Source organism: Oreochromis niloticus, linkage group LG22 (genome assembly GCF_001858045.2).
Source record: "Oreochromis niloticus isolate F11D_XX linkage group LG22, O_niloticus_UMD_NMBU, whole genome shotgun sequence".
NCBI lineage: Eukaryota > Metazoa > Chordata > Actinopteri > Cichliformes > Cichlidae > Oreochromis > Oreochromis niloticus.
In genome coordinates, this window is record NC_031985.2 from 28,426,865 (window position 1) to 28,444,225 (window position 17,361).

Consider the following 17,361-nt stretch of genomic DNA (forward strand, 5'->3'; position numbering starts at 1 on the left):
TAAACTTCCGGTCATGTTGAAGAAAACAGTCTGAGATGATTTGAGGTTTTGAGACATGGAGCGGTATCCTGCTGGAAGCAGCCATCAGAAGATGCGTACACTGTGGTCATAAAGGGATGAACATGGACTCGCGTAGGCTGTGACATTTAAACAATACCTAATTGATACTAATGGACCTAAAGTGTGCTAAGAAGATATCCCCCACACCATTACACCATCAGCAGCAGCCTGAACTGTTTATAAAAGGCAGGATGGACCCATGCTTCATGTTGCTGACAAATTCAGACCCTACCATCTGAATGTTGCAGCACAAATCGAGGCTCATAAGACCACACAACATTTTTCTAATCTCCTGTTGTCCAGTTTTAATGAGTTTCCTCAGTTTCCTGTTCTGTGACACTAAGTGTGTTCTTCTGCTCGTGTAGATGATGAAGGTTTGACGTGTTGTGAACTCAGAGATGCTCTTCTGCATAACTTGGTTTGTAACCAGTGATTAGATGAGTTAGAAGCAGTCTGGCCATTATCCTCTGACCTTCGGCTTCAACTAGGCCTTTTCACTAGAGAGCAATGGCTCACTGGGCATTTTCTCTTTTTCAGACCGTTCTCCGTGAACTCCAGAGATGGGTGTGTGAGAAACTCCCAGTAGATCAGTTTCTGAAATATTCAGAGCAGCAACAACCATGTCATGTTCAAACTCATTTAAATCACTTTTCTTCCCCATTCTGATGCTCAGGTTAAACTTCAGCAGACATGTCTACATGCCTAAATGCACTGAGTTGCTGCGATGTGATTGGCTGATGTAATATGTCGGTTACAAGCAGTTGAAAAGGCGTACCTTAAAAAGTGGCTGATGAGTCCACAAAGACATTACGCATATAAGATGTGTGAATATAAACTGTAATAAAGACATTAAAAGACACAAAGACAATTTATTAGCAGGAATAAAGACAATAACAGTGACAGGTAAATTGCTTTTAGCAGGAAAATGAATACAAGCAATAATTCTATCAGGCTTAGAAAGTAGAAAAGAGTGAGGAGGATACTGGAGCTGCATAAACTGTAGGCTGTGGATGGTGTGCAGGCAGAAGAGCAGTTATGAATTAAGAGAAGTCATGGTATGATTCAATTTCCTTTGAGTTCACCTCCAGATGAGGTCAGGTTTTGGTCGATAACGTTGTTTATTGGAGAGGAAGTGGTAGAGTATTTGAATAATCTTAATGCAGAGACAAAAAAGGCAAGATGAACAATATAAATAGTATATAAATATAAATCCCACAGTCCAAAGATATCCATGTTAGGGTTACTGCTGGCTCTAAATTGCCCATAGTTAATCTGCAATGGCCTGTTTAAGGTGTACTGCCTCCTGCCCACAATGACATCTGGCTCCGGAGGATCTGATTGAACTTCTATTGTATTAATATCACTACATTCCTTCCTACAGTTCTTCTGTTTTTTTTTTACTGTCACTGCTTGAACCATGATCACTGGGTAGCAATAGCTACCAAGCTAAATAAAACACAATAGCTATCTTTTTCCTATTTTAGTTGCAAAACTGAGCCTCTCGTACGGGGAAATATACCAGCTAAGCCTTTTATATATCATGTATTCAACTTTCTCTATAATTATAAGTTAAAATTGCCTGTATAACAAGCATTATAGGAACTACTTAACGAGTCCTATTAGCTAACCAGCCCCTGCCATACAGTGGGATGCAAAAGTTTGGGCAACCTTGTTAATAGTCATTATTTCCCTGTTTAAATCGTTGGTTGTTACAATAAAAACTGTCAGTTAAATATATCATATAGGAGACACACACAGTGATATTTGAGAAGTGAAATGAAGTTTATTGGATTTACAGAAAGTTTGCAATAATTGTTTAAACAAAATCAGGCAGGTGCATAAATTTGGGCACTGTTGTCATTTTATTGATTCCAAAACCTTTAGAACTAATTATTGGAACTCAAATTGGCTTGGTAAGCTCAGTGACCCCTGACCTACATACACAGGTGAATCCAATAATGAGAAAGAGTATTTAAGGGGGTCAGTTGTAAGTTTCCCTCCTCTTTTAATTTTCTCTGAAGAGTAGCAACACGGGGTCTCAAAACAACTCTCAAATGACCTGAAGACAAAGATTGTCCACCATCATGGTTTAGGGGAAGGATACAGAAAGCTGTCTCAGAGGTTTAAGCTGTCTGTTTCCACAGTTAGGAACATATTGAGAAAATGGAAGACCACAGACTCAGTTCAAGTTAAGGCTCGAAGTGGCAGACCAAGGAAAATCTCGGATAGACAGAAGCGACGAATAGTGAGAACAGTCAGAGTCAACCCACAGACCGACACCAAGACCTACAACATCATCTTGCAGCAGATGGAGTCACTGTGCATCGTTCAACCATTCGGCGCACTTTACACAAGGAGATGCTGTATGTGAGAGTGATGCAGAGGAAGCCTTTTCTCCGCCCACAGCACAAACAGAGCCGCTTGAGGTATGCTAAAGCACATTTGGACAAGCCAGCTTCATTCTGGAATAAGGTGCTGTGGACTGATGAAACTAAAATTGAGTTATTTGGGCATAACAAGGGGCGTTATGCATGGAGGGAAAAGAACACAGCATTGCAAGAAAAACACCTGCTACCTACAGTAAAATATGGTGGTGGTTCCATCATGCTTGTGGGGCTGTGTGGCCAGTGCAGGGACTGGGAATCCTGTCAAAGTTGAGGGACACATGGATTCCACTCAGTATCCGCAGATTCTGGAGACCAATGTCCAGGAATCAGTGACAAAGCTGAAGCTGCGCCGGGGCTGGATCTTTCAGCAAGACAACGACCCGAAACACTGCTCAAAATCCACTAAGGCATTCATGCAGAGGAACAAGTACAACGCTCTGGAATGGCCATCTCAGTCCCCAGACCTGAATACAGGGTGGGCCATTTATATGGATACACCGTAATAAAATGGGGATACTGGATGCCTGTGCTGGCATTTCTCCTGCGGTGTTGCTATCAGTGTGTGAAGAGTGGGAGAAGAGGGTTGCATTGACAATCCAACACAATGGGCAGCACATTGAACACATGTTATAAGTGGTCAGAAACTTGTAAATAACTCATGAAAGAATAAAGTTACGTTGAAACCAAGCACACCATTGTTTTTCTTGGGACATTACCAATAAGTTTGATGTGTCACATGGCCCTCTTCCTATTGAAAAAACAAGTTGTATCCAAGATGGCCGACTTCTAAATGGCCACCATGGTCACCACTCATCTTGAGGAGTTTGCCCCCTCACATATACTAATGTGCCACAAACAGGACTTTAATATCACCAACCATTCCCATTTTATTACGGTGTATCCATATAAATGGCCCACCCTGTATTATTGAAAACCTGTGGTGTGAGTTAAAGAGAGCTGTCCATGCTCGGAAGCCATCAAACCTGAATGAATTAGAGATGTTTTGTAAAGAGGAATGGTCCAAACTACCTTCAACCACAATCCAGACTCTCATTGGAACCTACAGGAAGCATTTAGAGGCTGTAATTTCTGCAAAATGCAGATCTACTAAATATTGATTTCATTTCTTTTTTTGTGGTGCCCAAATTTATGCACCTGCCTGATTTTGTTTAAACAATTATTGCACACTTTCTGTAAATCCAATAAACTTAATTTCACTTCTCAAATATCACTGTGTGTGTCTCCTATATGACATATTTAACTGACATTTTTTATTGCAACTACCAACGATTTATACAGGCAAATAATGACTATTAACAAGGTTGCCCAAACTGTTGCATCCCACTGTATGTATTCCCAACTAGCAGCAACACTAAGAGCATCTTTCTAACGGTTCAAAATGCGTAGCTATCCCATTTTCTCATCAGCGTCTTTGCTGCACTGTCAGGTGGCGGTGCTGTTAGATGAATCTGTGTTATGTAAGCTTGGAATCGGAGCATTTTGGAGTTCAGCTCCAAACATCAGAGGCATTAAAGACTCCCGTTTTTACCACAAGCCCTTTTCTTCTAGACGCCTGTGAAATGTGTTTCAAATGACAGATCTGAAGTCAAAGGAAGGAAAGTTTTGGAGATGGATAGAATAGAATGAAACGCAGCATATTCAGCCAGTTTCGGGAAGAGCTCAGACCATCTGCTCGTCAATGTGGCTGGAACTTCATTACAGCCTCACGCCTGTTCCTTTCATGACTGCGTGGTTTTGCCCATAAACAAAATCTTGTGCATATAGGAATGCTCAAATTGCCTAACATAGGATATGGTAGGCTTATGGTAGGCTTTGACCTTTTTTATTTCTGCATTGACAGTTCTGAAACCACACACACATACAGATGTGCACGATACAAATGGAGACATTTACAGCTCGTTCCACTGAAGCCTTTAAACCTTTCCTAAGCCTTTTTAGCTCTGTAGCCTTTCTGGCCTCAGCTCTTTAAACAGAAAGTTGAATCGATTCCCATGGATCGCTGTGAATCTCAAGGCTCTGTAGGTTTTTGCTTCATGTCCGACCTCAGTCCGAGCCAGTGGCTTTAATGCCCAAAACACACACACACACACAGGCACAGCAAAACCAAACTTTTCCCCCCAGGGTTTCCCAGCCCACTTCATTGAATAATTCACCAAACCTGCTTTGTTCATCGATCTCCCTCTCCACCTCTCGCTCACAAAGACACATCTTTCACTTAACACACACAGCCAGGAGCAGCATAATGGGCATCATTCATTATAATTCACCACCACTGTGGCTATTGTGTCTGCTAATACTTTCTACAGGCTCAACTTTATAACCCTTTGTAACCACTGGTATTGTTTTCAAGATCATTTCAAAGAAAAGAGCCAAAATGTCAAGTAGACTGGAGTAAACAATATGACTAAATGTCAGTGCCAAGCTATCAAATCAGCTTTTCTCTTTGCCTACATTGTTTTCACAGGACGCCAAAATATACCAGACTCCGCAAAAGCCTTTCCTGCCTCTCAAGTGGAGTCAAAAGCAATTATTAGGATTTAGATTCAGACCTGCTTTAATAATTCAATTGATACCAGTTTCCCCCAGACACTTCAAGCCATTTCAATATTTAGCGTAGACGTTAAAGCTCATAACGATCTTACTGTTCTTTTGAAGATATTTTTGAACTTTCTCCAGCTGGCTCCCTAAATGATACGCTCACTGACTTTCATCTCCTTTGTGCTGCTCCAAGTTGTCCCTTTATGTCAGGCTTAGACGTTTTCTCCTTTACATTCATCATATTCTAAAGCCAACATCATTACCCATAATTCTTCATGTCCCTGCAAGGTGTTTTTAATCTTCTGCATAGGATGACCTCTGTGTTCGCGTGATTATTCAATGCTTGCAACGCACCTCTCTTTCCCTTTAACATGAGATTGATGTTATAGATTTTTTAATAAAATACTTATAAATAATCACTGTCCGCCAAACTGTAGTGAAACTTGAAAGAGTGCAGTGCAAATGAGAAGTGAAATTAAAAAAGTGTCATGTCTTGTTGCTGTGACCAACAAATTCCAAAATATGCAACTTTTACTTTAAAGGCGAACGTTCTCTGTTTTCAATTGGCGCTATACTTTTTACAGATTCAGTGCAGCTTTACGAGTAGTTGGCAACTGTTTGCAGACAGGCTGGCAACTTGCATGCACACTATTACTGACTGCGGCAACCTGCTTGTGACAAAAGCAACTGCAAGGAGGTTTTGGTGCAGCACTGCATACCTCTTTGCGACCAGTTTCACATTAGAGTCTGCCAGCAACCTCTAGCAACCACTTGCCAACCTGTTACAGAATAAAAACTTCTGCCTAGTTACCAGTGAGTCACTGACTGGTCTCTAGACCTATGGGCCCTCAACAATTTCTTTTACTGTTAGCAACAACTCACAACCAGTCAGGTAATGCATATTTTTCAGATAGACGCCAAAGTCATCCAAACTGGATGACAAACAATGGTCTGAACTACACAGGAGACCATGTTATTTAATTTAATTTAATTAAAATGTTCTACAAGGCACTAACACTACAAGCATGGTGGAAACATCCAGTTAGTGAAGGTAACAGCAAGTACACAGCTGTTAGCTGAAGCTAAAGCTGCCTATGTCAGAACGATGCTAACCAAAGCAGTCATTTTGCCATCTCCCAGTAATCAGGAGGAGTAGCTATTTTAGAAAATGACCAGGGAGAAACCATCCATAGAGACCAATACTGTTTTTATATGAGGTTGTAAACATGCTGTAAAGCTTGTAAAGCTGTGTATTTTAACATTTAACAGTCACTGGGGATTTTTTAAGGTAACTTCAAATGGCCACTAAAGGAGCTGCAGTAGTTCCAGGTGACCACTTAGTGAAAGTTTTATTTCCTGAAACTTGTGGCTGCAAACCAGTCATCTACTGCTATCACCTACTAACATATCTTAGTTATCAAATTAGCTACACATTCTCCCAAGGACCAGAAATGGTGCGCATGGGCTCCACTCTAACATTACATTTGATTCATTAGGGGACATCAAGCCTGAGTAAAGTGTAGGCTATATATGCTGTGTTGCATATATAATTTATGCAGTTAGCAGTAGTTTCTTACCATGTAGTTGTACTTGCTTACAATGGATTAGTATTATAATATTCTTGCAGTTCAAGCAACTTTACTGCAGCAGGCCTTTATTCACACAGTTTCATCATGTGTACGAAAAAGAAAAGTAGAGAGCAGTACAGTGAGGAGAAAAGTCAGATGATAAAAGCATATATTAGTAAGAGAGATGAGCCAATGTTTGCAGATACTGAGATCAGAAAATGTAATTCAGTGGGGGAATGATAGACCCCACACTCCCAGCTCTGATTTACTCCATCCCCGTCACACCAAGGCCATGGCTACAGCCCAGTTGTGGTGTGTATTTTTATTCTTCAGGCAGAATCAGATAGTAATTGTCTTTCTCTACCACTAGCTCCAAGGGAGTCACTTTCGGTACTTCATCCTGAAGGTTCAGCTTCACTAAAAATGCACTATAAATGAAAATAAACAGCTTGCTTGCAACAAATTAGTGCTTTTAGCTCAGTTTACGCTAATATTTAAACTTTGCTTTCTTACACCGGCTTATGTACATTTTACATACCTACTTTAATTTAATATTTTAATAACTTGTTTTTCTAAATATATAGGATTTTCTTAAATGTTATTTCACATATGCAGCATTTAAAGGTGCAGTCAGTCATTTCTAAGGTTATTTAATAGAAAAAAAGAAAAATGTACTGATAGACATAACATAATTATGTATTCCAACACATTGATGTGTTCTCATAAACTTAGAATCCATTAAAAATGCAAAGGAGAAGGCGCCAGTTAATGGAAGCCACCATGTTGTCCTGACATGAACTGACAGGAAGTCAGCTAAACAACAACAACAGCTAACATTAAGGCAGCTAATGTTAGGCTCGAGTGTGCTAAAAATAACACTTTCCCTCTGATAAGCAGTTTGATTACATTCTTATATCGTATGAGAGTTCATTCACTAAGCATCCAAGTTCAACAATATTAAGTCCACTAAAGACAGTTTCACTAAAGCCAGCTAACAGATGCTAACAGTAGCAAAACAGCAGTATTTACTGACAGAGAAGTTCAGGATATCCTCAAAAATCCACCTCTTTATTGCTGTCATTGAACAGAAGTGAACTTCACTGACTCATCGACTCATAACAGACTCCTCCAGTCTACAATCTACTAGCATCTAGTGGTGACATTTTACACACTGTGCCTTTAAACTTTAATTGTAGTGAATGTATCACGTGGTTTCCAAAGTTCTGGCCATGACCAGGGATAAGGTTTAGTTAGTGACCACGACCAAGACGACTCGGAGATTCTCTGACTCGGAGATTAAAGATTTGGACATCTCTGTCAACTGATATGTAATGTTGTTGTTCATTTAAGTACTATTGACTGGACTCATAACTCAGACGCCCTCTACAGGAAAGGGCAGAGCAGGCTGTACCTGCTGCGGAGACTCAGGTCGTTTGGAGTAGAGGGCCCACTCCTGAAGACCTTCTATGACTCTGTGGTGACCTCAGCCATCTTTTACGGTGTGGTCTGCTGGGGCGGCAACATCTCTGCCGGGGACAGGTAGAGACTGAACAGGCTGATTAGAAGGGCCAGCTCTGTTCTAGGATGCCCTCTGGACCCAGTGGAGGTGGTGAGTGACAGGAGAATGGTGGCTAAGCTGTCATCCCTGTTGGACAACATCTCCCACCCCATGCAGGAGACTGTGACAGCACTGAGCAGCTCCTTCAGTGGCAGGCTGCGGCACCCACGGTGTGGGACGGAGAGATTTCGCAGGTCTTTCCTCCCCACTGCTGTCAGACTCCACAACAAAGACTTCAACTGATCAAACACACACATCCACACATGTGCAATAACACTAAGTGCAATAATCTTTTTCTGACATAGTTATATTTTTACTCAGTTCTATAAAGCATTTGCATTCTATTTTTATCCTATTGTATATTTTGTTCTATTTATTCTACTGTATATAGTATTTTATTTTATTCTGTACAGTTGTGTACAGTATTTTATTCTTATTGTATTCTAATTTTGCTATATAACTTTTGCACTGTCCACTTCCTGCTGTGACAAAACAAATTTCCCACATGTGGGACTAATAAAGGTTATCTTATCTTATCTTATTAGCTTTCTACAATAAATAAATAAAACCTTTCATGATTTGGTGATTTATCTTTAAGTCGGCTAAACTAACTTGCAAGCAGAGCTTGCTTACTTTGGAATTTATTAAGTTTGAGTTTTATTCAACTATCAACCTTTGGCTCTTTCAAAATGGAAAAGCTAAAATCCCCACTTCCTTGAGGCGAGAGTGAAAAACCAGTCTTTCCCCACAGACTCCAATGTTAGACTCAGACCTTCAAGTATCACACTAACATCTTCAAAGCGCTCTGGATCTCTATGCATAGTTTTCTCCTTTATTTACACAGGGAGTGATGTCTTATTAAAACTGTGGACTGAGAGGCAAGGATATATAGATTAAGAGGCAGCTGTGGCAAATCAGTGCCTGCAGTGTTTCACTCCACAAAGACCGGTCACTGAATTGGACCACTCCATCATTTTTTGAGGTATTTGTGCCGTTTGAAGAACATCAGTTAGCAGTAGTCTCTGTGTTGCACATGTAGAGTTTATAGATGTTGATATTTAAAGTAGCTAGCATTAACTGATGATGATAACTTGCTCATCTAAACATAGCAACTTCTGACATGTTAGAGTTTCAAAATGTGAGTCAACAAACCAGTGGGCAACTTCCATTTTTTATATACCGCCAGTGGTTTTATTACTTTAATCACCGGGACTCAAAATAAATGATAGCAGTTACAACATATAACTTTATTTAAATGAGGCAATAGGTTATTTTATTTAGGCAAATTGAGTAATTAAATGGTGCAGTAGTATGCACTGTTGCCTCACAGCAAGAAGGTCCTGGGTTCAAATGTGCCTTTTAACTGTTAATCTGAGATGTAGAAACACTTAAATAAAGTAGACCCTAACCCTGACTGGGATGTTTTATCTGCCACCTTTGATTTACAAGGCCTCTACCCTCATAAACTGTCACCAAAGTAAATATGTACTTAGTATCAGTCCACGCTTATGTTGTCATTTCAGTTCCTTGCTATATAAAGGCGTATGATTGCACTAGAAATGAAGTGTTTCAGATAATCTGGTTCTTCGGCACGCATGTTACGTAACAGCAGTTAATGAATGTTAATGGATCTACTTTAAGCAGCGTGCATTTTATTGGAAGAATACTTCTGCAGAGCGACAGTTTAAATCTTTATTTGGTTACTTTCCACAAGCCCTGACACCATCCGACTCCTTTCCACTTTGAATGATAAAGAAACCAGAGAAATCCAAAAAACGAACAAAGTTGGACAGTGAGAGCTTTTCTGCAAAATTTGGCATACTGTATGTATATTGCATTATTACAGTTTTACAAACAAATGTACAACAAATACATCATAAATAGACTCTTATTGTGAGACAGCTTGCGCAGGTTTTTTTTTTTTTCTTCTTTTTATCTTGTGCCCATATGGTGGTGGTGGTGTGAGCCGTGACTTCCCCTTATGAGGAGTACTCATACTCCTCTGCACTGCGGCGGCCGAAATCCATCCAGCCTAAGTAGTCCCTGTCTGCTATCCGGTGGTTGGCACTCGGTCCGACGCCTTTGCTGTTTGCCGTGGAGTTTCTGCGCACAGAACCTTGGAGGGGAGGAGGGAAAAAGCGTGGGTGGAGGAGAGAAAAAGAGCATGAGTGAAATTAGTATTCCTCTGAGTGAGGAGAGCATGAGAGAAGCTGAGAACTTCTCTGCGGTGAGATCTTACTTTTGATTTCTTATTTTGCATAGAGACGCTCTGATTTTCAAAGTAAGAGACATGAATCAGACTTTTAATTCCGCAAGAAACTTGAGCGGAAACCTCAGAGAGGTTTTTAGCACATGCAGGAAATTAAAAAATGTGGGAAACGCTGACGCAAATAAGTGCTCTCATAAACCAAGCAGTTTATAGACTTTATATGGATTTATCTTTTGAATATCTAAATTTGCATCTCTTTTCTAACTTTTTAAGGCACATTTTGTGCACTTAAGGGCACTTTGGCAGTTAGCTGTGTTCATTACCAGCTTACAGCTTAACTTAATTCTTTATTTGTGCCTTCTGGAAGAAAAAGTGCCCACAATATTCGAAAACTGGCTCTCCGCACTGAGGATATTTGGCTGGTGAGCTGGGCTTTGAAAAAATGTTCTCATCTTTGCTTCATTTTGTGATCGCTCTGCGGTAAACTGGGTGGCTTTTGGGCATTTTAATTGCCCGGTAGTGATTCTGGGCTTGCGTCGTCATTATTTCTATTTCTCTCTCTCCCTCTCTCTCTCTCTCTCTCTCTCTCACACACACACACACACACACATACACACACACACAAACTAAAGACACAGCTGAAGTTTAGCCTGACAGCGTGCCATTAGCCTCCCTTCCTGTGTGTCATGATCACTGTATCAGTGCATGTGTGCAGAAATTTGTGTGTGCTTTGCAGTAAAATGACCGCACACACACACACACACACACACACACACACACACACACACACACACACAGATCTTGTAGAACACGTCTGCTTCCGATCTTTTGATTTCTGTTCCAAGTGAACTGGAGCAGAACTGCTCTCCGTTTGGTAATCAATTGCGCGCTCACAGAGATGCAGTTTTTTTTCCACCCACATCCTCCTACACAACACACACACACACACACACACGCACGCACACGGCGGCATGCACATGCATACACACTGCGTTTCAACTCCCTGGCGTGCTGAGAAGATTGGCTGCAGAAAGACTCGATAACGACACCTCCCACACCAAAACATGCAAGTGAACAGCATGCACATGAGCACAGACACCCACAATCGCACACGCACGATTAACAGAAACACACATTCCCCGAGGCATTACATATGAGTTTCACGGCGCCCTCTGACATTTTAGAGTGTTCACTGTCTGGCCCGACGCTTTCTGAGTCTGGGGAACTTTTATAATCGATATTACACAACAGCAAATAAAAAGTACGGCTGTACCTCAAATACATATTTGTGTTTTACTTAAGCTGAAAAACTGAGCTAAAGAATGGGGTAAAATCCAGTTTTCTCACTAAAGCCACTGATGCCAAAATAAAAGATTTCGCTGTCCGTCTGTAGCTCTGCAAAATGTTTCAGTCTGTACAAACTGTCCTACAAAGAGACACGCAAGGAGTCAGATTCAGTATCTGGAAGCCAAGTGGAAAAGTCTGATTCTGACAGTGTGTCTGTGCATGTGTGTGTGTTTTCTCCTGTCCGGTCAGCTGTCCGAGAGACGTCAGTGCTGGACGTTATAATCTACGACAGGATCGAGGGTTTGTTTCCTTAGCAAAAAAAAGAAAAAAAAGTGATGTGAAGTCAGATAGGGGGAAAACAAAAGTGAAATAAGATGGTATGAGGCAAGTGGCCGGAAGGCTCTACACAGTAATACATGCTCTTTCAAACCACAAAAGCTTTTCAGAGCCACTAATTCATTTTACAAAGCTGGTTGTGCACTAATTCCCGTAATTAGCATGACTGAGGGGAGGGGAAGGCAGGAAAAGCACTGCGCTCCAAAAACTACTGTTGCCAGATGTTTTTCATTTCACACTCACATGGACACAGACACTTCTCTAAACACATATATCATTTATGGCTGCAGGCATGGAAAGGATGCTACCTAAATCCACATCCTTCACACTCACTAACACACCTTTCCTGGAGGAGATGAGTCTAGCGAGCAGCTCACTGAGATTGGCTCGGGAGTCTGCATCCTCCTCAGCCAGAGGAAGAGCTTTCAGCTGGGGGGCAGAGCGCCTGTGTCGGAGGTGGAGATCTCCCAAGGTGTGGGTGTCAGCCTCAAGGACAGCTGCTCGAAACAGGCAAGAAAAACACGAGTCAGGCACAAAAATTCACTGTGATGGCGAGGAATGTGTCGCGACTTTTACCTTCAGAGAGAGCAGAGACGGGGCGCTGGCCCTCGTCTAATGGCTGGGAGGAGAAGGGGAGCCCCAAACAGCTCGCACACAGGACTGCCAGCACGACACACACACACAGCCCAGCATTCATCTGGGAGCGGTGGGAAAGGAGCAAACAGAAGTTTAATGAGAAGGAATCAGAGATGCAGTCCAGAGTGAGAAACGACAGCTTGGACCATCTGCCAGACAAGCGCTCCTTCACAGCAAACAATTACTCTGACTCAACACGTTAATGAGGGCAGCATATTAACATATTAACACAGTCACCCGCGCGCAACACACTCTGGTCACATTAGATAACTGAGGGTAGATATCACGAAGCTTCACCAGGTGGAACTGACTTGATTTTTATTGCAGAAAAAAAATGTCTATTTTGATTTTGGGAAACATCTCTGGAAATTGGTTTATCAATTAGTGTCAAATCATTTTCATCTAATTGTACACATAAGGAGGGAGCATGTGTAGCTTTCAAAGAATTAAAGATTAGCACAAAAATATCAGATTTTATCCTCTGTACCTCACTTTTTGTCTGTTTTAGAATAGACTCTGTGTTTGAATTCTGAAATGATTGTAAAGAAAACAAAAGAATAATAAAAAAGAAGGAAATTCTTAGTTTAACAATCCTCATAAAAGCCTCAAATCACCTGCCATAAAGCAAATAAAGCTTACCTTGAGAAAAGATCTTCAGCAGGTTATAGGAGTGTGTGAGAGTGAGAGCACTTCTGCGCTGAGTGGGAAGGATGCCCCTTTTATACTCCCTGCTCAGCGCCGTCAGAGTGTGTGTCTGCGTGTGCGTGATTTTCCTTGAGTGGGCATCCTGTGTATCCCTCTGAGTGTTTGAGAGCCGTGCGCAAGCGTGCTCGTTACAGTGATACAACGGAGAGCTTCACTTTTATTGTTTGTTGGCTTATCATAAAACTCCACATCAAGAGCTGCCTGTTTGACATCCAGTGACACTGCGTTATATGTGTGTGTGTGTGCGTGTGTTTCATGGTGAACAATCTGTGAACATTGCACACAACATTGAATCATTCTGATCTGAAGTAAAGCCTCAAAATGTTGAGAAGTTCTACAGTATCCATGTAGGAAAATCGAGGACATTCATAATGCATGTGTGTGTGTGCGCACACGTGCATGTGTGTGTGTGTGTGTGTGTGAGTGGGGGCCGTTTGGCCAGGCATGCGTAGGTGTGAGTGTTTGTGCACACCCACATATGTGTTAGATGTCAGTGGCTGCTTAAAAAGTGGGCGGAAGCACAAATGAGAATCTTCGGTTTTGCTCATTTAACAGTTGACCGATCTTGAAGTGAGACATCCTCACCATCCACCTACTGTCTCTCTCCCCCCACCCTCTCTGCTTCTCTAACCACGCAGGATTAACCCGCCTCATTGATCATGCAGGTGCAAATCGGTTGATTGCTATTGATCAGCTGTTATGGGTTAACAGTTTTATTAATGAGGCTGATTTTCCCGATGCTGGTGGACGACTTAGAGCGCCGCGGCTCTTCTTACCTGCTGAGATAAGCGTCAATAAGGCTGTTAAATAAGGTTAAAGTGAACAATGAAACTGTACAAGAGGAACGCAGACGCCCTTTTCTTGCAAATAGTCTAATTAATAGAAACATGAGTGGCGGGTCTGAAATGTAGAGTACGCTGAAGCTGTACTCGAGCAATGTTTCAAAGCAGCTACAGTTTACAGTATGCTAACATCTCCATGAAATATGGATTAATTGCTTGTTTGCTGTCAAATAAGTGAAAAACAGTCACAATTACAAGATTCTCTGAGGGGTTTCTGTTAAAATCAATAACTGTTCCTGACACTTAACTTCTTTACCTTGCTTTTTTTTGCCAGTGCAGATGAAAAATCTCTTAAAGGCACCATCCACTGTTCAAAAGTCCTGTCCAGAAGTTGTAGTGCCAGACATATATAAAGACACTGAGAGTTAGCTGCATTTAAGCCACAAGTCAAAAATAGCAGCTGTATTAATGGTGTGATCCTGTAACAGAGAGATTAGAAAATTGCTGCAGTCTTTCGCACACATTTAATATCATGTTCGTATTAATATTTTTGCATTAACAAAGTGGAAAGGTTAGTAAAATACGCAAAGCTGCACCAGATAAAAGCTTACATCATCAGTGTTTAATATGAACGAGGTCACTCGCAGTGTCAGAGACCCTGGCGTTAAAAGGAGCGAGACAACACTGAAGTCGAGTGTGAACTGTGCCACCCAGACTGTCCTGGTATTAACGCAGGGGAAGGTCTGGGAGCATTTCATCACATATTTTTGGTAATCGCAAAAGCATCCTGAGGTGTGCCAGAGGAGGAAATAAATATGTCATCAGTACCAATATTTATTTCACTGTATCCTGTGCGCTTTAAATAATTACATATTAGTCATAAAAGTCTTCCTTCTCTCACCTCAACTGGTCGCAGCAGATGGCCCCGCCCCTCCCTGAGCCTGGTTCTGCCGGAGGTTTCATCCTGTTAAAAGGGAGTTTTTCCTTCCCACTGTCGCCAAAGTGCTTGCTCATAGGGGGTCATATGATTGTTGGGTTTTTCTCTGTATGTATTATTGTAGGCTCTACCTTACAATAGAAAGCGCCTTGAGGTGACTGTTGTGATTTGGCACTGTATGAATAAAACTCAATTAAATCCCACTTCCTTCATTGCTATTTGGTCAACTGTGCCATTCAAACACATTTAATATTTCACCAGAACAAAATGCCATTGGTTGAAAAACAAATAAACAAATATATAAATATCACCCTGCAGAATAAATTTCTACATATCAAACTCAGAAAACAATCCACTTTGATGATGTACTCTTTCTGCTTTTTGCAGAACATCTCCTTCAGCAAATTTCCTGCCTTTAACCCACATCTGCATCTCTAACCAGAGGAGGACGAAACTGTTCCATTTACTGAGATCAGCTGCAAACTTCTGGAGTTGGAGAGTCAATAAATACGTGAAAATGACTCGCCCTGTCTAATGGAGCCCGAGTTCCAGCTGTGACTGATTAAGTGAATGGCGGACAGGTTAAGGTTTATCTTTTCACTCAGGAGGGTAGCTGCTCCTCTATATCAGCTCATCACAGCAGCTGTACTATCATTTGCAGAGCCAACAAACAGTGCGGGTAATTTCTTCAGAGACACCCTTTATAACACGGTTTTCTACCTGGAGAATGTCGCAAGCACTATAGCTAACAGAGGAAGCTGCACACTCTGAAACACCAGTGCTTGGTAGCTTAATAAAAAGCTGAATAAATCTAACTCATCATCATCTGCTGAAAGCCCAATAGAGTTCCTGGTTTTAGTGTTGTTTGATCTGTAAACTGTTTTAAGATATAAATACTGATCCCCACCAGGAATGAAACTGGTTTAGCAGATGAACGGATGTAGCCCAACACCCCCAATAAATCCCACCATGGACGTAGCTACCATGATGCCACCTATTGGTTTGGGATTGAGCATTTTGAAGCCCCAAAGTTAGCATTTTAGTTAGTTAGCTGCGATGTTGGTTGTTTGTATCTGGTTGAACAGGTGCAGTGCTAACATATCAGCTAGCTAGCTTAGTAAACTAGCTTACCAAGCTTGCTCGTGACCCTGAATTGGATAAACAGAAAAAAATGGCCAGATGGAACCAAAACCTAGTGGGTTCCTTGCTTTTGGCAGTGGCTTAGTAAGCTAGCTTACTAAGCTTGCTAGTAAGCTAGTAAGCGAGATGCATCCATACACAATGCAACACACAGACACAGATACCAAGACAACCAAATCTCCCACACTGGAGCGCACACTTGTTAGATGGGCCATTAGCTGTATTAGCCATGAAGCCATCAATATTATTTGTCTTAACTGCATTAAAAATGCACCAAAATGAAGAGTAAAAACTGGCCTCACATTTGTCAGATGGACATTAATATGAATCTAAATAAATGTCAGAAATCCAGTGTAGCTGCTGGATGTGTAAAAAAGTCATTGTTCAGCACCAACTGCTGGGATAATTTGTCAGTGTTTTCTGCTTTCATCAATGCTCCCAAGGAGCCAAGAAAAAATCTGGTTTTATGTTTTATATAATTTATACCACATGTACCACACTGAGCACACCTGATTTAATCATCTTAGTTACACGTGTACCTTTTACTCTGAATCTTCATGCCTCTCCGGGCTATCTTGCTGCTTGTGGAAGAACAGGGAAAATGACTACACCGCAGGTTAAACACCTTTCTGTATAGTCTTAATATTCACAACGGACAGTTTTTCACCACCACGGCACTCGTCTCACCTGCACGTACATCAAATAATGTAACTCACTGTATATCTGTATTACAGCAGCAATCTCATTGTCCATATGCCATCCATACATGGAGGTTTGAGTGGCACATTCAAACTTAAATTTTTTTCTTAATTAGCTGCAAGACATGAGCACAGATGTGGTTATCGCACCAGTCTCTATAATCCCAGTAATTGCATTAGATATCATAACCTCACCAGGTTGTGTAATTGCTGTAAACTGTTTACTGACATCATAAAAGAATTATGGTACTTCAGTGAGAACCACTGTAGTTAAAAGAAGATTGATTTTTCCATGTACTGTAATATTATCTAATCTATGTGGCAACATGATTTCATTTTGGGACCTCCCCAACCTTTTTTTTGTGCATACATGGATTTCATAAAGCCTCGAGAAGCCAGCACTGAACACCAGGCATCAGTGGCACCATGTACAACACTGATTAAGGCACATACAGCATGGGGGTGGGGTGTGTGTGTGTGTGGAGGTAAGTAAGTAAAG

At 41.3% G+C, this 17,361-nt stretch overlaps 1 protein-coding gene across 1 annotated transcript; it reads right to left on the bottom strand.

Annotated features, from left to right (window-relative positions):
* Positions 1–10,061: 10,061 nt before the first annotated feature.
* On the bottom strand, positions 10,062–13,287 carry cck (cholecystokinin). The gene is made up of 4 exons (NM_001279730.1): positions 13,240–13,287; positions 12,541–12,661; positions 12,306–12,461; positions 10,062–10,248 (listed from the first exon to the last, which is right to left on the bottom strand). Exons 2-4 carry the CDS (start codon positions 12,659–12,661, stop codon positions 10,112–10,114), a joined length of 414 nt encoding a protein of 137 aa, NP_001266659.1. The 5' UTR covers positions 13,240–13,287; the 3' UTR covers positions 10,062–10,111.
* Between the last annotated feature and the right edge of the window lie 4,074 nt (positions 13,288–17,361).

Bases quoted from the DNA above. Each gene is read 5' to 3' on its own strand.
- cck (NM_001279730.1), bottom strand. From the start codon at position 12,661: ATGAATGCTGGGCTGTGTGTGTGTGTCGTGCTGGCAGTCCTGTGTGCG. The intron at 12,462-12,540 runs GTAAAAGTCGCG...TGTTTCGAGCAG, and splicing joins CGTCTCTGCTCTCTCTGAAG to CTGTCCTTGAGGCTGACACC. The intron at 10,249-12,305 runs GTGTGTTAGTGA...CTCCCCTCCAAG, and splicing joins ACTCATCTCCTCCAGGAAAG to GTTCTGTGCGCAGAAACTCC.